Source organism: Chanodichthys erythropterus, chromosome 1 (assembly GCF_024489055.1).
Source record: "Chanodichthys erythropterus isolate Z2021 chromosome 1, ASM2448905v1, whole genome shotgun sequence".
Lineage (NCBI taxonomy): Eukaryota > Metazoa > Chordata > Actinopteri > Cypriniformes > Xenocyprididae > Chanodichthys > Chanodichthys erythropterus.
In genome coordinates, this window is record NC_090221.1 from 24,869,313 (window position 1) to 24,891,590 (window position 22,278).

Sequence of the window (22,278 nt, forward strand, 5' to 3'; positions counted from 1 at the left end):
GCTTGCTGTCCACTGATGAGGGATTCGATGAAGCAGCTTCATCTCGAGCTCTGATATACCCCCCACAGTGAATAAATATAGGATATGATTACATAGGGCAAGGTACCTTAGATGAAGGTGGAGTTTGGGGAGGTGGAGGGATGCTACAGCTGAGACTGAAGAGAGGTAAGCAGCTGCTTATATACTCTGGCTGTTGATTGGAAGATTAGATGGGCTCGCTCCTCCCTAAATTACATTTAAGAACTTCACTTAGTGGCCCAGTGTGGCACATCCATCCAACCTTTCTCCAAAGCAGTTGTCCTCTGTAAGGTCTGGAGTCTGTCCCAGTGTCTCGGGGCACAGGCGGGGACAGTACATATGGACAGTCCATTACAGGCCTCACACACACATCCACATCTATCAAATTCACATATGCTACATGTTGCTGGATTGTGGAAGAATCCAGAGCAACATTTGGAGAAAATGTATATAATAATTATCTGTGATTTTATTTTACATTGATATTAAATGTTTGATAATGGGGGATTTGTGGACATAGCAACATTCTACCATGTTTATGTTGTGAAGAAGTAATGTTTTTGAAGAAGTCTCTTCTGCTCACCAAGGTTGCATTTATTTGATCAAAATACAGTAAAAACAGTAATATGTGCAATATTATCACAATTTACAATGTTCTATTTAAATATATTTCAAAATGTAACATCCCTAAAGATGGCAGAGCTGAATTTTCAGCAGCCCTTTCTCCAGGCTTTGGTGTCACATAATCCTTCAGAAATCATAAAATTAATAGATAAGACTCATGAGAACATATTTTACAAACATAGCATGTCATGTCTCCTGATAAATTACATTAGACAGAGACTCTTTATTCATGGCTGAATATAGATACTTCATTCAGAAACTGGTACAAAGAAAACAATAAATACTTTAAACATAAGCTAATATGTCTACCAATAGCACAGTAAGCTAAATAAAACAACATGGCTTCTGAACTTAATGTAAAATAAATAATCGATTGCTACTTTAAGTTTTACAAACCAGTCCAAGGGTTGCTCAAAATGAAATCTACGAATGCATCAATATTAACAATATATACCAGGTTTTAAATCATCTTTGAATCACTTTGATGGCTGGTTCAGAGTCTCTGACGTGTGGCCTTCTGGCCGAGAAGTCATGCTTGATGTTGACTGGAGCGCAGGCTGCCAGTGCTCTGCAGTGTGTGTATTGAGGATATCGGGCTGGGGATTCAACTGCAGATTGGGATGGGACTGGGGCAGGAGGCTTCTTAACCCTGCAAACAGCTGGTTGACTAAGGCCTCCATAGAACGGGTATGTTCAGCCAGAACTCTAGCAACGAGACGTTCCTCTCGTGCATGGCTCTGTTCCAGTTGCCGCTCCAGCCACGTGTTTTGTGTCTGCTGCATTCTTTCAAGAAAGTCTTGATACTGGGTGTGCAGTGCAGTGCAACAAGCCCTTCTGCGTCTGAACATACCTGAAAGAAGAAGAAACAGATACCATCAGCTAAATGACAGTGGCCCGATAAGCTATTTGGACACATATTATCGTTTCATGTTAACAGATATATATTGTTGAAATCAACAATATTGAGCAGAACATTTGGATGAAGTAGTGATTTTTGGGAGTTTTGCGCCATTTCATTTTTATATTCTTCTGAATTATACAAAAAAACAATATGTTATTAGATTTTCCACATTATTCATGAGCGGGAACGCTGTTTCATCACTGATGATTTATACAAGTGTAAAACTGTGGAGAATCGCATACATGCCTGAGATTGCGTTACTGCACAAGTCCTCACAGCAAGTGAGAGGATCATATCCAAAACTTTTCTGGACATACTGAATGAACTCTAGTGCATCATATATGAACATGCACCATTTAAGCCAGTGCTTCTCAAAGTGTGGGTCATTGCCTACTAGGGCATTGTAAGCAGGACACCTCCCTGGTTCTCAAATCTTCCTCACTTTCACACGTTAGCAAATAAATACAGATCTACAAATAAATGGAAAGAGGCTACCCTGCTGAAAAATTCAGCATAAACAGTTTTTACTGTTAAGTGTTAGTCTAGCTGCTGGACCAGCATAGTCATGCTGTTCTCAAGCCAACCTAAGCTGGTGAAGCTGGTTCACCAGCATGGTCTTGCAGGCCATGTTGCAGGCCAGTTGTCTGTAAGCAAGCAGTGTTTTAGGAACAAGCTTTTGTTTGCTTCCATTTTTCTATATTTAACACATGTGAAAGAAAATCAATAAGATTAAAAAATGATTTATTCTTAAATATAATTTTAACTTTGCAATTTCTTTTGCTCTGTTACATCCTGAGACATTTTATTTGTGACTGTACTATGTGCTTTGTGGTGTGTTCAAGGGCGTAGATTTGGTTTCAACATTGGGGGGGTTGAGCATTGGTATGCTGCCTGTTGTTATGTTTTTTAAATAAAATTCAAATAAAATAAAAAATCAAATTCTAACATAACGTGATTCTAAAAAGAAAGAAATTATGTTAAATATTGAAACCGCCAGTGGGTGGCAGCGATTCGATGTTTTAATGACTGAGCTACTTAAATCGTTCATTCAACCCAATTTGTTCAAAAGTCAGATTAATTAAGGAAGAAAACAAACAACTTCTGTAAAGTTGGTTTTATATTCGCACATTCGGACTTCTGATAAATTCAGACTTTACAATAAATGTGCAATAAATTAATGTTTGCAAATTTTAAGCAGAGAAATGATATTGACAACTAATGATTGTCAACTTACAACATTTTTCACAGTCGATCAAAATAGGCAAGTATTGTTTTAACCCTCTGGGGTCCTTCATTTATGAATCACACTCAGGGTCTTCGGGTCAAAAATGACCCGGAGGGTGGGATTAAGATTTAAAAAAAAACTGAGTAAAATCAATTAAATATATTTTTATTCAATAATATTTTTTCTTTTTTTTTTTTTTTTTTGTGTTTTGAGAAATTTTATGATTTATAATTAATATTTATGCAATAATTATGACCATTTTTTTCCCACTGAATATAATAGAAAATTTATATATATATATATATATTTTTTTTTTTATTAAAGCTGTATTTCATTTTAGAGACATGCCTAGGCCTCATGAAAACAATTTTTTAAATGAGATTGGTGCCATCCGGTGGACACATTGAGCATTTTTGTCCCGCAATACCCTGTTTTACCACTACATTGCACTAATAGCTCTCTGTAGAAAGGCTTGTGAATTCTAGTGATTTTTGCACATATTTGCCAATTTTTTTCAGGTTGTTGATTTTAATAGTTTTTTAAAAGTTTTTTGTTTGTTTGGTTGGTTTAAATGGTAATTTGAAGTGCCAGTTTTACTTTATAATACAGTCAAACCTGAACATTGCATTGGAAAGAGAACAAATGGAAAGCATTTTGTAACCCATTGTTTTAATTCTTAATAAAATGCAATTCTTTCAGTCATAACATATTTTTATTAATTTTTCATAATAAACATTTTCATTAAAATTATTTTTTTGCAATTCAATGAACAAATTCAATGAACAGTAACTCAAAATTGGCAACATCAAACAATGAACAAAAAACTAAATTAACAATAAAAGTATAATAATTATTATCAAACAATGGAAAATAGAAAAATAAAAAAGTGTTTTAAATATCATAACTATATATTTACATATTATTATGTGCAGACTATTTACTTAGGCTATTCTATGAACAGTAACTCAAAATTGGCAACGGCAATTATAAACAAAAAAACTAAAATAACAGCAAAAGTATAATAATTATAAAACAGTAAATGGAAAATAGAAAAATAAAAAAAATAATAAAATAAGTGTTTTAAATATCATCCTAACTATATTTACATATTATCTGCAAATTTACATAACTGTAATTAGTGTGTTTTGCACGTCACAGATCACAACTGAGTGTCTCTTGCAAATTGGATGATTTTTTTTTATAAACAATTATTTTTTATAAACAGTACAATTCCATCCTTTGATCTTCCTCTCTGTGTGTGTGTGTGTGTGTGTGAGAGAGAGAATGTGTGTGTGATCTGAGTAAAGCCTATGTAGAGAAAATAATAAAATAAATAAAAATAATTTTAGTAACAAAATAGAATAATTCTAAAAAATAATAAATAAAAAAGATTATAATACAGAAATCATGTAATAACTGAACTTAGAATTTGAACATTATATACCGTATATACAGTGTGTAGATCTAATGGGGATGTGTTTACTGGCTGTTTGTTTCTTTCTGGTTGTCCCTTAGGAGATGGCAAGATGCAACAAATCTTGCAGCTATATTGGAACATTTGGCTTCTTCACCAAGAATGTAATATAGTTTTTGGATTGGGCTATAGAAGTCTCTCTCTCTCTCTGTGTGTGTGTGTGTGTGTGTGTGTGTGAGAACTGTGTCTCTCTCACACTCACACACATTCTCTCTCTCACTCACACACATTCTCTCTCTCACTCACACACACACACACACACACACACAGAGAGAGAGAGAGAGAGATGTGAGACTGGTAAGACTGTAACAGAGAACATTGAGAACTGTGTCACACTCACACACATTCTCTCTCTCTCTCACACACACACACAAACACACACACACACACACACACAGAGAGAGAGAGAGAGATGTGAGACTGGTAAGACTGTAACAGAGAACATTGTGTGTGTGTGTGAGTGAAACACAGTTCTCAATGTTCTCTGTTACAGTCTTACCAGTCTCACATCTCTCTCTCTCTCTCTGTGTGTGTGTGTGTGTGTGTGTGTGTGTGTGTGTGTGTGTGTGTGTGTGTGCGCGCGTGTTTACATGTGTTCAAGAGCATTTTGGATCCAATGTCTCCCCATTTTTTTGATTCATTGATTTTATTCCACATATTCTCAATTTTCCCTGTTACAGTCTCATATTTCTTTCTGTGTGTGTGTGTGTGTGTGTGTGTGTGTGTAGGTGTGTGTGTGTGAGTGTGTTTGTCTGTTTTGCACTCTTGATGTTTTAGAGATTCACCCCTTCAATGTTGAGTCATTTTTTTATGCATCCTGGCTGATTTGTAGATTGTATGCACAAAAAAACTCTGTATTTTCATGTTTTTGCCAATTTCCCATTCATTTCCTATGGGGGTCATTTTTGACCCGAAGACCCTGAGTGTGACTATTTTCTTTTACGACCACTTAGACTTTTCAAATCCTGTTTTCAAATTTTTTTGGGTGTCCATATACCAAGTACCAAAAAAGTCACCAAGTTTCAGACCATTCCGATGAAGCTAAGATTTTTAATAATTTAAAAAAAAAAATCTTCGGGTCGGTTTTGACCGAAGAACCATGGCATATTTACTTGTGAATGTCCACTGAATGTCCAATGTAGTGTGATTAACAAGGCTATTGAATATGGATGTCCGAATGTGCGAATATAAAACCAACTTTACCCAAGTAAACAAATACCGATGTGAATACTTTTGTCTATGGCGGCATTATAATGCAATAATGACCGAGCGCACAACTGGTGCACGCAGTAAATCACTTCCGCGAGAGAATAACAGATCTACACTTTAACTGTAACTTTTCAACGGGGTAAAGTGCTGAAACCCTTTTATACTGTATTTAATGGAAAATATATTAACCTGACAATATATTAAACTGAAAAAGAATGATAACAACAACAACAACAACAACAACAACAAAAAAACTTACACAACAACTCTTACTTACTGATATGAACAAGGGATTTATATTTCATCCAAAGCCACATGAAGCAATTTTGGATTTAGAATCATAGTTACAACTATTTAATGGACACTTCTCACATTTCTATATTTTTCAGAACTGATATAATTTTGGCTGGGTAAACACAGATACTGTTTAGTGGAAGTATAGTGGTAATGTAGCGGTGAACTGCATTTTCCCCAGCAGCTACGGCTCCTTAAAAATAATAATAAATCAAGTTATAGTATCTGGTAAGGACATATTATAATAATAATGCAATCAAAACTCACTTGCATCAGGTCCACTGATGAAGCCATGGCCGTTTCTCAAAACCAAGTTCGCAAACTTCGGACTCGCGTCCTTGGTAGTTAGTGTTGTATATCTGTTCTTAGTGCATTTCGATGTCACTCACACGCTCTACTGAATTAAATCAGTCGCACACCTGAGAGTTTTCTGTATTGCAACTTTACTTCTTTTTTCTGCCCACCTCATTTCTTCACATCCGGTCCCATCATGCATAGTGCACTTAGATCTTAAAGAAACAGACCATCATTCTAATATATGACATTCCCCCCAAAGTCGGATAGAGACCTTTAACACTTAACTGTAGTCTCTGTTCTTTCTAAACACAAACACACAAAAAAAACATGCTTATCTACTATTTTCGCATTACTCTACTTTCTTATTATTTATTAAACCATGAACAAGTCAGTAACATTGTCTACATCCAACCTGCACTGATGAATTTAACCAACAACAAAGTCAGCAAGTTTTTGAGGCAATTTCTTTTGTCTTTGGGGCTTGACATATGTCACGTCTTTATGACACTCAGCCATATGCACAGGTTTCTGTGAATCTTCTGACCTTATATGTTGGTCTGAGTTTGTTGAACAGTCAACCTCTCCTAATGTCTTGCTACTTTGTTCATTTCCTTTCTCCCTCTCCACATATTTCTTCACAAATGTTGTGTTGCGACTGTACTGGGCTCCAGTGGGTGACTCAACAGTTATTTTGTTCCCAGCTTTGCTGACAACCATATGAGGTGTTGTCTTGAAAGGTGTAGTAAACTTGTCCATCTTTTCCTGCCTTATCAGAACCCGATCTCCAACAGCTACATTTGAGTACTCTACTTTGCGCTGTTCATCTGCATACAGTTTATACTTCCCTTTTTTCTCAGCGTCATGGTCTTGAACTTCGAGATCTTTGTCCACGGATGTGAGTTCAGGAAGCTTCCCTCTCATTTTCCGTTTAAACAGAAGTTCAGAAGGGCTTTTGCCTGTTGTGTTATGTACAATTCCTCTGTACACTGTAACATATTTCCGAAGCTCCTTTTGCCAGTCAAGTCCTTCTGACTGTGCGATTCGGATTCGTTTCATGATAGAAGCATTCTGGCGCTCGACTTCACCATTCGCTTGAGCCCATTTAGGTGTTGTTTTCAGGTGTCTGATTCCATTTTCCTGACAGAAGCTCTTGAATTCGTCTGATTTAAATTGAGGGCCATTGTCTGATTTTATTGTGACAGGAAGTCCATGTTGGCTAAATATGTTCTCCAGGCTGTCAATCACTTTCGCGGTCGTGGTTGAGGTCACAGTTTCATACTCATAATATCTACTGTAGTAATCCACCACGACTACGATTGAGTGTTTTGACGGCAGGGGACCCAGTAGATCTACTGCTAGATCTTGCCATGGTCCATCCGGCAATGGTAAAGGGCGCAGTGGTTGACTCTAATGGCTTATGGTCTGTGACCAGGTCAAATTGTCTCCCATAGACATATGGGTGAAGCTTCTCACAGGCCCATACAAGGGCAAGGGCCTCCTTCTCCGTCTGGGAGTACCGTCTCTCACAATCTGATAGGCTTCTGCTAATGTAGCACACTGGCACCATTTGTCCTTTTTGACATTGCGTCAATACAGCCCCCAACCCGACAGGACTGGCATCAGCTGTAACCTGGGTCGGTGCATCTTTGTCAAAATATGCTAAAGTTCCTGATTTTGCGAGTTCTTCTTTAAGAGTGTTAAATGCACTTTTCTGTTCAGGACCAAAGACAAATTTTGAGTCTTTTCTGGTAAGACATCTCAAGGGCTCTGCCAAGGTTGCAAATTGTGGAATAAATCTGCTACTATAATTGACGAGTCCAAGAAAACTCAGAACTTCTGAGGCATTCTGCGGTTCTCGAGCCTCCACCACAGCCCTGACTCTCTCCTCAGTGGGCCCAATACCCTTCTGTGTGAGCAGAATCCCCATAAAGTTTAAGCGATCTATACTGAACTGACATTTTTCAGGATTCAGAGTTAGTCCACATTCTCTCAGACGCTTCATGACAGCATGCAGACGGTGACAATGTGTTTTGTGGTCAGGTGCGTGCACAATCACATCATCTGAGATGTTTTCAACTCCCTCTATTCCAGCAAGGGCAGATGCTATCTCATGTTGGTATTGTTCACTCGCCGATGATACTCCAAAAATGAGCCGCTTGTATCTGTACACACCGTTGTGAACTGCAAATGTTGTAATCTGGCGGGACTCTGGTGTCAGCTCCAACTGATGGTATCCCCATTTGAGATCTAACTTACTGAAAACCATAGACCCGTTCATGCTTTGTAGCAGTTCATCTACAGTGGGGATGGGAAATCGTTCTCTGATAATTGCTTGATTGGCTTGCCGCATGTCAAGACAAAGTCTAATTTCAGAATTGGCTTTTGGAACAATCACGACTGGATTAACCCATGGGGTAGGCCCATTCACTTCTTAAATAATGTTCATTTTCAAGAGTTCTTTGATCTTTTCTTCAACAGGTCCCCTTAAATGGAATGGAATCCGCCTTAAAGGCTGGGCCACTGGCTGTACCTTTGGATCTATATATAAATTGATTTGTTTGGTTTTTAGCTTACCAACTCCTTGAAACACCTCAGAGTATTGTAAATGGAGCGACTTTTTGAGGTCTGTTATAGCGGCAACGTTTGTGCCGATCTTCAGTACTCCAAGTTTCATGGCAGTTTCTCTCCCTAACAGCGGTTCTCCCATTCCTTTGATGACGATGAATTCAGCATATACCGTCCGTCTGTCTATTCTTGCCTCACACTTGAAAGCTCCCTTTAATGGCAATGGCTGATTGGATGAGTAGGAGAACAGTTTCTTCTGTATTCCTGGGATGTATGAATGGCATTTGATGTTCTTTGCTTTCAATTCCTCCCATGTTCTTTCATCGATGACGTTACTAGTCGCACCTGAGTCTACAAGCATTTTTAAATTTACATTTCCCAAGCAGACATTTAGTCTCTCAGCCATGTAATCGTCTTGGATGACAAATGCATATTCAGCTTGCCTTTCAACTTGGTTAACTGCTTGCTGCTTCACATTTTTAGTTTTGCACATTTTTGAGAAATGGTCTCGTCCTTTACATTTGTGACATGTCTGACCCCTCGCCGGACATTTTAAATCTCGTCCTAAATGATCTGTATTTCCACATCTATAACATTGTTTTTTCTGCTTACTGCATTCTGCTTGCTGCTTTCCCTTGAATTTACCTTTAATCTTTCCTCCCTTTTTCCAGACGCGATTCACAGTCTCGGAGTCAGGTTTTGATGCGTCACTCACTGATGATGCACCCATCTGTTCCTCTATCCTTTCACAGAGGGCGGCAACCTCCAACGCACGATCAAGCGTGAGGTTAGGTCCTTACTCCAAAAGTTTACGGCGCACGTATGTTGATGTGCATTTCCCTACGATAGAATCTCGGATTTGATTATTCATGTCATCCGCGAATGCACAGTCTCTTGCTGCCTGTCTGAGACGTGTTGTGAACTGTTGAATTGTCTCGCCGGGGTTTTGGGAGAGTTTATAAAATGACTGTCTTGCATAAGCAGTATTCACTCGCGGCACAAAGTATGCATTCAAGGCTGCAACGGCTGCGTTATAATCGGTAGCATTTCCCGTATCTGTCAACGTGGAGAATATATCTTGAACATCAGTTCCAGCGTGATGCAAAATAAGTGCCCTGCGCCGCTGACGAAAGTTCTGTCGCTGCGGCATCCTCTTCAAATTATAAGTCCTTTGCCGTCGGCATAAAGTTCAAACGATGTCAGCCATCTTGTCCATCTTGAACCAAGAGTCGCGGGGTCTTTGTAACACTCAAACGCAGGAATACCTGACTTTTCCATTGCGTGCAATCAGTGCTAACATCCAGGCTGCATCCTCGTCGCCAATGTTGTATATCTGTTCTTAGTGCATTTCGATGTCACTCACACGCTCTACTGAATTAAATCAGTCGCACACCTGAGAGTTTTCTGTATTGCAACTTTACTTCTTCTTTCTGCCCACCTAATTTCTTCACATCCGGTCCCATCATGCATAGTGCACTTAGATCTTAAAGATACAGACCATTCTAATATATGACAGTTAGGACTTAGCAAGTTCGCCTCAGGAGAACGAACTTCCGTGGACCGGAGAACACAAGTCCGGTGATTCTGCAAATGGAACGGCAGCGTTCTTGATAACGTCACTCAGCTCGCGCTGGCTTCTCCGGTTATCTCTTTATGTATATTTTAGCCAAGAATAAAACGAAATTTGTTATAAAACACCACTCTGCCTCTTTTCGTTTTATTTAAAAAACAAACAAAAACATATTAGCCTAATAGTCTCGAGCAACGAGTGATCTGCAATGTGCATAACAAAACAAAATATTAAACAACCCTGCCTCTTTTCGTATATATTTCAAAAATATTAAATGTAATACTATTTGTGCATACTCTGATTAACTTCACTGTAATAAAATGAAATAGGCTATAACATAAAACAATGTCTCTATTAGTTTTATGTCAGTTTTAATGATCAATAATAGCCATTATAAAAGCTAAGAATATACAATAAGAAATAAAGCAAACAATTCAGTTAAGCGTACAAAATCAGCGCTTTAGTAGGATACAAAAGTTAAATAACCATATAAAGTTATGAAACGTCACGTTGCCCTCAGCCAAAACGGAGCCAGCGGCAAACGTCAGAAGGACTAGCCGAGGTAAGGCTGCTCTCGGCTGGGCACATGAGCGCTGAGCGTCCGGTGATCGCCTGGATTTCACAACTCCGACAACGTCAGATCAAATTGGCAGAAAGGCGCAATCTTTATCAAGAAACCACAAATTTGAGCTTTAAACCAGCACATTCTCGCCTGAAAAACTCTTAAAACTACATATCATGACATAAAAACAGTAATATGTTTAAATTATGCGGGGGTTTCTCCTTTACTATAGAGTGCCTTCTTCTTCTTCTTCTTCTTCTTGTTTTATGGCGGGTGACAGCCAACGTTATTGGTGTATTACCGCCACCTACTATACTGGAGTGTGGACCAGAATTCTTACCCTCTGCTAAACACATATTAATGTTAAATGAAATAAATAAACCAAATATACATATATCCACATATACATATATACATATATATATAAAAAAAATAAAAAAAAACCCTTTACAACCTATTTATCAACCCTGTTTCCTTCAAGAATACAATTAATGAATTATAATTTCCTGTTTGACTGAGAATTTGTTTTATTTCTATCTGCTGTGATGTCCTTCTAAATATTTCCCTTTCTGTGGCATATTTCTGACAGTGAATTAATACATGCTCAACTGTTTCTATTCCCTGACCACATTCACACAGCGCTGTTGGATGTTTCCCCATAAGGTGCAACGTACTATTTAGTCTTGTGTGACCCAGTCTCAATCTTGATATTACATTCTCTTCCTTCGTGCTTCGTCCTGTCCTCCTCATCTTTCCCACCTCGTTCTGGATGTTGTAAAGGTGTCTGCCTGTAGTTCCCTGTTTCCATTTATCTTGCCATTTGTTAGTGATTTTGCTTTTAATCATTGCCTTTATTTCTGTTTTGCTTAATAAAATCTCCATTACATTTTCCTGTTTAATTGCTTCCTTTGCTAGTGAATCTGCTATCTCATTTCCTTTAACCCCCCTATGTGCTGGTACCCACAAAAATATAATCTCTATGTTCCAATTATGAATTCTAAAAAGTGTTTCATATATTTCATTAATTATATCTTGCCTACTCTGGGATGAAAATGATTGTATTGACATCAATGCTGAACTTGAGTCTGAACACACAATAACTTTGCTTATATTGGCTAGTTCTATCCAATTCAGGGCTGACACAATTGCTACTAACTCGACTGTATAAACTGCCAGATGATCTGTTGTTCTCCTATTATTAGATCTGTAGGGATGGTATAGTAAATGCATATGATGTTCTCCCCATAGGGTCTTTAGATCCATCTGTATATATTGCTACATAATTCTGGTATACTGTGTGAATTCTGTCCTCTACCACCGCTGTTAGATTTCCTATGTCTTTGAATAAATGATAATTTTCCAGTAAATACAAGTCGACAAACACTTGAGGAAATATCCACGGAGGCGTTACCGTTATTGGTACTGTAGGAATATAAACTTCTTGATTTAACCTCATTTCCCTTGCTATAGTTCCTGAGATCCAGGCAAAACACTTACTTTTCGCTCTCTCACTTTCCCAACAAGGGATAAGTACCTTACTAGCTGGATTTTTCTCTTCTGACTGTCCTTTTAAGTTTACCCAGTAGTTCATCATAAGCTGTACCCTTCGAAGGCATAGTGGCATTTCTCCCATTTCCACATGTAGAGCATCAACGGAAGTTGATTTAATCGCACCACAACATAGTCTCAGAGCTTGAGAATTCATTATTTCTAATTTCTTTAAGGATGTTTTAGCCGCTGATCCATACACCAAGCTTCCATAATCCAATACTGACCTTATTAATGCTGTATATACATTTTTCAATGCCTCTCTACTTGCTCCCCATTCAGATCCTGACAGACATCTCATAACATTTACCACTTTCTTACATTTACTGAGTATTTTATTGATATGTTCATTCCAGTTTAATTTAGTCAAACCACAACCCTAAAAATTTAAACACTTTAACTTGCTCAATTATTTGTCCATACAATTTAACCTCCATTCCATTACTGTCTTTTTTCTTTCTAGTGAATATAATTGATTTTGTTTTTTCCACTGAGAATTTAAAACCCCACAAGTATGACCATTTTTCTACCATATTAACTGACTCTTGTATCCTTTTCCTTATATGATCAACATTCCTTCCCCGTTTCCATAATGCTCCATCATCTGCAAATAATGAACGATTAATATCTGATGGAACTTGAGAGAACACATCATTTATCATAATAGAAAATAATAATGGACTAATGACACTCCCCTGGGGGGTGCCATTATCCACCAAATACTTCCTGGATACAACTGCACCAATTTTAACCCGAATAGATCTTTTAAATAAACTTTTAACCCAGTTAAAAACTCTTCCTGAAATTCCTATATTATGTAATTTAATCATTAATCCCTCCTTCCAAACCATATCGTAAGCTTTCTCAACATCAAAGAAAACTGCCATCACTGATTCTTTGTTCACCTGTGCTTTCTTGATTTCTGTTTCCAGACATATAATTGGATCCATTGTTCCTCTCCCTCTCCTAAACCCACTCTGATATGGTGATAGGAGTTCCCTTGACTCGAAATAAAACGTTAATCTCTCAGTAACCATTCTTTCCATTATTTTGCCTAAATGTGACGTTAGCGCTATCGGCCTATAATTCTCAGGCTTTGAAGGGTCTTTCCCTGGTTTTCTAATAGGAATAATTACCGCTTCTTTCCATGCAGTGGGTAGTTTTCCCTTATCCCAGACTTTATTATAAAGGCCTAGAAGATTCATCATTGCTAATGGACCTAGATGTTTCAACATTATATAACAAATTCCATCATCTCCCGGTGCTGTTATTCCAGATCTTGCTATTGCTCTTCTCATCTCACTTATAGTAAACGGAACGTCCAACACACTATTTCCTACCTGTCTTTCCACCAGCACCCCAGGATAAGCCTCTCTTGTCCTTATTCTTCCTCTTCTAGCATCTTCAGTCAAATTATAAGAACTATAAATTTTGACCAGCTCTTTTGCAATCATTTCTGCCTTTTCTCCATCAGAAATTGCAGCTTCCTCTCCCTTCTTTAAAACTGGATATTGGTATTCCTTTCTTATACCTCTCATTTTTTTAATCATTTCCCATACCTCCCCAACTGGCGTTACTCTTCCTATTTTATTACAAAACCATTGCCAGCTAACTCTTTTTGCATTTCGTATTATTTTCTTAACCTTAGCTTGTGCATTCTTATATACAATTAAATTCTGCAAACTATGAGTTCTTCTTAATATTCTGAATGCTTTATTCCTATCTTTAACTGCTTTTGCACACTCATCTGACCACCAAGGGACTGCTTTTCTCTTCATCTTACCTTTACTTTTTGAAATAGCTTGATTTGCTGCTTCTATAAAAATTTCCCTAATTTTCCCCTCAACAACTTCAATGTCTTCATTTAAATCTATGGTGCTCATCTCTGTTTCACAAATATAAGTAAATAATTCCCATCTTGCACTACTAAAAATCCACCTCCCCAACATTCCACCATTTCTCTTACTTTTCCCCAATTGTAATTGACAGAATACAGGAAAATGATCACTACCGATTGTGGTGTCTTCATCTACATCCCACTCACATCTACCCCCTAAATTTCTAGAAACTAATGTTAAGTCTAATACTGAGGTGTTTCCTGTATACACATCTATTCTAGTCCCTCTTCCATCATTTAAACAAACCATTTGTTTTTCTTCTAGTAATTCTTCTATAATCCCCCCATTTGCATCTGTTTTAGTTCCTCCCCATAACGTGCTATGTGCATTAAAATCCCCACAAATCACCACTCTATCATTTTCCATCCCGTCAATTTCAACTAAACTGTTTAAAGATAACCTTTTACAAGGATTGTAAAAATTAACAATTACAACCTTCCCCTCACCTGTCCATATTTCCACAACTACATACTCACTTCCCTTATTCACCTCTCTAAATGCCATATCATCCTGAATAAACGTAGCACACCCCCCACCAACTCCCTCTTCCCTGTCACTTCTTACAGATGAATAACCAACTATTCTAAATTCTAAATTTGATTTCAACCAAGTTTCCTGCACACATATCACATCTGGCTTGATTGGCAACTCATCTACATATTTTTTAAACTCCTGTCCATTGGCCAATAAGCTTCTTGCATTCCATTGCAGAAATAAAACCATTATCCAATTGAGTGATCTTGACTCGTTTGGATGCTCAGATCATTTCTGACCTCCTCCCAAGTCAATCCTCTAAAATCTAAATGATTAACAGCTGCTTTTGTAATAATCTGTATTCTCTCAGTTTTAGACTTGACCCCCATTGTTGCATTAAGCACTCCTGCTATGAACGTGACTAGCTTTCTCATATCAATCAACATCTTCTCTTCATTAGCCTGCACTGGATCCATGTCTTTATTGAGAGGTTTCCCTGTATTATCTCTGTCCCCATTCTCTCCTCTCTGATTTACTATCTTCACTGCCTCTGCATATGACATCTTACCCTGAGTCCTCACTTGTTGTACCTTTTTTTCCCTTCTAAGCACTTCACATCCTCCATAAGCCACACTATGATTTCCTCCACAGCTGCAACATCTGGGTTGTTCTTTATGATTACAGTCCTCATAGTTATGATCTTCTCCACATCTAGCACACCTTCTCCTACCTTTGCATGTTTTTGCTGTATGTCCAAACCTTTGGCAGTTGTAGCATCTCATTGGTATTGGTATATATTCCCTAACATTATAGCTCATGAAGCCTAAAGTTACTTTTTTGGGAAGTACTTCGCTTACAAACTCCAGTAGAATAGATTCACTATCTCGTCTTGCCCCCTCCCGATTTACCTGTAATCTCCGGACATTCCTCACACTTCCTCCCTTTAAGTTTGCTTTAATTTCATCCATTGTGACACTTAATGGCACACCCCAGATTACTCCTTTAGCCCACTTTGTTCCTTGTCCAATGTAACTTGTACTCACTACTTTGTTTTTACCTATTTCTTTCATTTTACCGGCCCATTGCCTTTGTTCCTCACTTTTACACATAATCAACAAATTACCATCTCTCAAAACCTTTGCCATAATAATATCACCAACCGGATTTTTTAAAATGGTTGTTAACTTTACCGGACTCATTGGCGAAATTCCCTTCTCCTCATCAAATCTCAAAATAATTTTAAATTCATTCACATTAACCTCCTGCACTCCCTTCTCGTTTACACTGGTTCTTAGTTTCTTTGGCCTACCTCCTGTTACTTCGTCTCCTCTCTTCTCCTTTGTTCTTACACTTCCTTGATTTATATCCATACTGTCATCACTTTCTCCTATTTCATTCTCTCCCCATTCTGGTCCATTCTCAGTATAGTTGCGTTCACCCGCCATCCCTTGCTTCCACTCATAATTCTTCTTCATTTTAGAAAGTCCTTTAACACGACTGCCTCTTGACCTGTCTTGGGTCAAAAATCAACTCAAGACTCACAGCACCGCGAGCCACCTCGCAGCGTCGTGTAGCAGGCCTACTCGTCACTATAGAGTGCCCCAGGGATGACGCGTTTTTGTAGGCCAACCCGGACGTTAGCAGCGCACGGGTTCCCTCGATCGAAAGCCTATGCATTTTTCCCATAGACTTTTGGAAAATCGCAGAAAATAAGCTCTGTGTTTAACAAAGGGTTATGACACTTACACGTTTTTTCTATCAAGATAATCTTTACAAGTTAACACAACATTTATAGATTTTGAAGCCTAAATAAAGTCGTCAGATATAAAAGGCTAACAGTAGGTTATAAACGGACTACAAAACATCATGGTCGCGGATCAACGTCGTCACCACCAAGCTTCCTCAAACTGTATTTAAAAAACAACTGTATTTAAAAACATGCTCACTGATTATGATCTGTGCTGTTATGAATACTTTTCCACTTTTTCATGAGAAATGCTGTCCAAATGTCCCGTTTTTAATGATGACATCTGAAGTCCAGCCAAAGGAAGTAGTCCTTTTTTGCAATTTGTTAGCAACCGCCGATTTTAAGACACAGTAAAAGTTTAAAAACTCAAAAGTTGGTTATATCTGGTGTGTTTTATGTCATAGATCAAAACGTGAAAGTATTTAGAGGCTTTGTTAACCACAGACCTTATTTCAGGCGATTTAGCAAAAACCCATTCAAAAAACCCATAGACTTGACGGCGTTGGAACCGGAAGTCCTAAAATGCTAACTCGCTTCCGGGTTTTGCCTACAAAAACGCGTCATCCCTGGGGCACTCTATTGACGCTTGCTGGTGCGAGATGCATTCTGGGATACCTGGATGTCTCAAGCATATGCTGCGTGCCAATTCGCATACTATGCGTCCTTAATAGTATTCGAAAAAAGAATTAGTATGTCCCAAATCGTAGTATGTTGAAATGAGTATTCCAAAGATACCCGGATGGTGTACTTTTTCCGGTTAGAATTCGAAGTGCAGATCCGTGCACACTTCTAACGGCTAATATTGCCCATAACACATTGCGCTGTGGACGAGGATTCGATTAGAACTACAAATACGAATAAAAAGTGTTTAAAAACTACAAACATGACGGACGTGCGAGGTACGACGGTTAAGATAAAGGGGCTTGAATGATTAATAAGCAGTGTCTAACCTGACAAAAAGATATTTATTAAATGTTATCCACATTATATTTCATCTGCAACAGCATTGTGAACTTTTATAACGATGTGTATGGTCATTAACTTTTAAATGCATCATTATGCAAAGATGAGGAGAGTTCTCTGCATGAAAGACCCATGACTGGAAGATCAACGTGCGACTACATTTATCTCCGAAACGGTAGGAAACTAAATTTAATTCAATGTGGAGGATTTTAACTGTGACAAGATGATTGACAGGGTAGTTTAAACAGTTACAGGTTGAGTAACTAAGCAACAGAACGTCCGTTAAAGACGCAGTTATGACGAGGTAGTATGTCCCAAAACTTGCATACTCTTCTACTACACACTCAAAAGTATGTACTTTTTCTTTACAAAAACAGTACATACTTTTAGGACGTAGTATAAGTAGGCGAATTGGGACGCAGCAATAGACTGAAAAAAAAAGATGGACGACGCGACGCCGCTTCCTTCCATTGTAATGAACTGAAGGTAAAACGGACGATGATGGCCGTTGACATGTTGGAACCTGGGCATGCGCAGAAAGACTCGTCAGTGAAACCAGGAGGCGGAGGCGGAGTCGCGGTATCAAACTTCCGCCCAGACGTCTGCGTCACCAAGATCAGATTACCTATTTGTTTTATTATCTATTGTTTATTATATTTTTCTTTTCCTCCTCCCTTTTTCATTTGGCTTAAACGATGCTAATTACATCTGGCAATAAGGAATTTACATTTATTTGAATGTTTATTAATGCACATTGTTCAGTTTTAAACTAAATAAATCATAAATAGGTCAAAACAACATATCGTAATTGATGTATTTTAAATAAATAAATTATACACAAATTAAAATTATACTTGTAAAAAAATATTCTGATTCTAGAGCAGTAATATTTTTGAAACCTCGGTAAAGTTGAACTAACTCTACAGCAGATCGATTGCTGTAACGTTAGACAGTGCTCTTTAAATAACTAGAGTAGGATTAGTTTTGTCCTGATTATTATTATTTTATACCCATAAAGATAATTAGTAACTGCCAGATTACGATCACCTGCTTTTTCCATCATGGCTAACATTAGCCGTGTTATCTTGGCTAATAACATTTAGCTTATAAAGCCCACATTTAACGTGACCGAAAAAAACTCAGTGATCCGTCAGATCTGTAGGTCGGTTAGTACAGTTTACTGCTGAACAACAACTTTTGTCAGTGAGAAATAACACAGAAATCGAAAAATAATAGTTATTTAATCATCTTCAATCTCCCCTCAAAGCTCCGACAGTCCTCAGAGAAGCTGTCAATCAACTGTAAATCGTGACAACACGCCCCGTTTCTATAGCACCAAATTGCTTGCAAAAATCAAACTGATCACAAAAATGAACTATTGAATATATATCAGCATGATAACAACTACCTTAAATGACCAAAACCATCTTTCGGAAAATTTTATTGTATGTGTAATTAATTTTTTGTTATTTTGACAAGTGCCATTAGTTTGCAATGAGAGGGCGGGTTTATGACTTGTACTGCATCCAGCCACCAGGGGGCGATCAAAGAGCCCGCGGCTTCACTTTTCAGGACGTATGAGACACACCCGGTCTCAAGTCTGCACAAGTCCCCTCTCGATGCATACTCGATAAAAGGGGCGGATCAAAAACACATCCGGGAATTTGAACTGAACTTGTCTAGATGCGAACTTTGAATTGGAACAGTACTTGGACATCGACTGATGACGTTTCACAAGTCCACAAGAACACAAGTACAGACAAGTACGCATATTGAGAAACGGCCCTTGTCTAATCATTTTACAACAGGCGTCCAATCACAACAGACTGGATAAACTGAACTGTCCAATGACATTTGAGGTTACACTGAAATAAGTAAAGTCCCGCCCCACGACTGACAAAAATCAAAAGTGTTTGCGCGAGCGAAATAGAAGATCGAGCGCGAGTGTGGGAAGTGATGACGCGAGGGCTTGATTTGCGCGCAGAGGAGATGTCATGCGCGCGCGGGTTTAAAATGAGCTCGCGGGCTCCTGTTTCCTCGCGTGTAGATCAAGCGGCAACCTCCCCCTTTCTCTCGTGAAGCCAATACGGAAGTAACTTAAACTGTGATTCATCGACTGGCTGCTAGGGACAGGCTCCAAAAGAGAGCAGAATCTCATAGAGTCCCATGTTAAATTGGCCAAGTTTATAGCAGAAAAAAACATGTTTACAAGTTGGTTCAAATTGTGGTTTTGGTCTATACTGCTATTTTTGCCCTTCATGACAACCCTGAGGGGGGCAGTGGCATAGCCAGAATTTTATTTTTCGGGGGGCCCATCTAAAAATGAGGGGGCCGCTATATTATATATATATATATATATATATATATATATATATATATATATATATATATATATATATATATATATATATATATATATATATATATATGACACTAATAATGACTACAATGACACAAATAATTCTTAATTTCTAAAAGAAATGCAAAATCAATCGGTAGTTATTAATAGAATAACGAGATACAAACCTTTACATTCAATTGCGTTTGGTCCCATTTATTTTTGATCACATTGCATACTACAAACTTTTACTCTCAAAGTGCGCAAATTTGTTGAAATACATTTCATTAGATAGAATTTATAGAACATGTACGATGGGTTTCATAATTAACAAGGTCATAAAATGTTGTTTCCTAGGGGGGTACAGAAAAAATTTCGATTTCCCTGGTGTACATATGTGCATTTTTAAGACGTTAAGACCAACAAATTGGTTAACAATAGCTTTAAAACCACGTCAACAAATACATACATGCATGCACAGTTTTGAGGCAGCTTTAATCACATGTTTGGCAATTTCATTTTCATTGCATGTAATATCTATTGCGCTTTATTTTAGCTATAATAAAGTAATTATGCAGGGCGCGCCGGCGCATTTGCGCATGCAATTCTTGAGTGCACGCCACGAGCACAGTATAATGACTGATTGGACAGTCGTGTTATTTTTTTCTGAGTTTTACCGACATAGCCTGACAACATCTCATCTGTTCACTGTTGTTCAACTGAAGCTCCCTCGTCATCACCTGCACCTTTTCCGCGCTCGTTTGACTTGAGCCTGGCGCTGAGGCGAAGTCGGAATGCGCCTCTGAAAAGTGTCCCGTTTGTTGTGGTCGTAACGAGACAGTTCTATATAAACGCAGCGTTTTACTTGGCAATGTTTTAAAAAAACGATTTTTATTTTTGGTATTTTATATGCTCTGTTGGTGGTTTGTGGAGTAGCATCACCCGGGAGGGATATATTTTTTTATCCCCACCAGGGATACAAATAATTCAGCAGAGGCAGGGATACATAGACCATAAACCATAAACCATTTTGATTACACTCATGCTGATATTGTACTATTTGATGATCAGTAGTGGTTCGCTAAATATAATAATTCAATAAGCATTTAGGCTACAATAAGCACTTAACTTTTAATATATAACCTTGAAAATATATTAAATATATTAAATAGATAATAAAAATATCTAGATAGCTGGCTGACTAAAGTAGGTTAAGTTTGAAAATGATATAATTTGTACATGGAGTTATTATAAAAAGATACTTAATTTCTTTACAATGTATAGGTGTTGTTTTAACAGTCAGTTATGTAAGTTTGATGGTTAATAGCTTCTAGCAACATTAAATCCAGGAGAGAAGACAATTCTAAAGAAAAAGCATGTTTGATTTACATATAACTGTTACGACAGAGACACAGGAAGCAGAGATATAAGCAGTTTCGGTGTTTATTGAAGTGATCAGCAGAGCAACAGGTAAGTAGATGGTGATGATGATGGTATTGGAGAAGAATGCAAGTTAATACTGTCCTTTTTCTTGTGCTGCAGGTGATGGTGGAAGGAGACACTGGAGATGGCAGACAGGAACACTCACACACACAGGCAGGTAGGAACACGAGTAGAACTGGAGACGATGGAGACGAAGGAGACGATGGAGGCAGGTAAGTATCGCTTTGGGAGTCCTTGAGGTAAGCATACAACAAGTTGTACAACGAACGAGACCAGACAATGTGTGTGTGTGAGTGTGGGGCTTTTGTAGTGAGGTTGATGACTGTGATGATGAGTTTTAGGTGGCGGTGATCAGTATTCCGGTGATTGGGTGCGTGGGTAAGGGAGTGAGGTGGAACCTGACGTGTCTGTGACAATAACAAAGATTGAGCGCACACAGCCGCGCACGCAATATCTGCGCGAGAGCGAATAACGCCACGGAAACTGCCTCAAATTAACTATAATGACGAGAAGAAAGCTGTGTGCGCTGCAGTCAGAGGTTCTTGATTCTCTAACGATTTTTTATCGGTTAAAACTAATGTAGAGTTAGAAGCCCGAGCACCCACCGGATTTCACTGCATTGAGATGTGCGTCCTGGAAGCCACGGGTGCTGCTTCACATTGTCACTCACCGCATAATAACGAACTCTCACGCGCAAAGATAATAACAGCAGAAGCTACGCGCAACACGTGAAATAATCAAACCTAAAGTCTAAAAACAGCTGTTGCAGTTTACCGCGCAGCATATGCATCAGTGTAACAAATCAACATAAAAAAAAAAAAAAATCGCTCAGAAATCTGGGGGGGCCTGCATAATAATGAGGGGGCCTAGGCCCCCTCAGGCCCCCCCGTGGCTACGCCACTGGAGGGGGTGAATTTTTTTATAACTTATCCGTTTAAATTATATTAAGCCTTAAAAGTTCTGCATAATTAAGGGCGTGGTCACTTGAGTGAGAGGTAGATTGCGCTGCTGTCTGTGAGCCGTCATGTTACCTCAGCTGCCGCTGAATTTGGCATCTCAGCCGTTTTTGTGCTTTTTTTTCTCGATTATTTTATACAATTATAAAATATGGCTTGCTGCATAATATTC

At 38.2% G+C, this 22,278-nt stretch overlaps 1 protein-coding gene across 1 annotated transcript in view; it reads right to left on the reverse strand.

Annotated features, from left to right (window-relative positions):
* Positions 1–610: 610 nt before the first annotated feature.
* Positions 611–22,278, reverse strand: part of LOC137017771 (uncharacterized) — a 47,225-nt gene continuing 25,557 nt past the window's right edge. Inside the window, exon 3 of the mRNA XM_067382399.1 lies at positions 611–1,492. Within this exon, the coding sequence (XP_067238500.1) occupies positions 1,119–1,492 (374 nt within the window). The 3' untranslated portion in view covers positions 611–1,118. The remainder of the gene's footprint in view (positions 1,493–22,278) is intronic.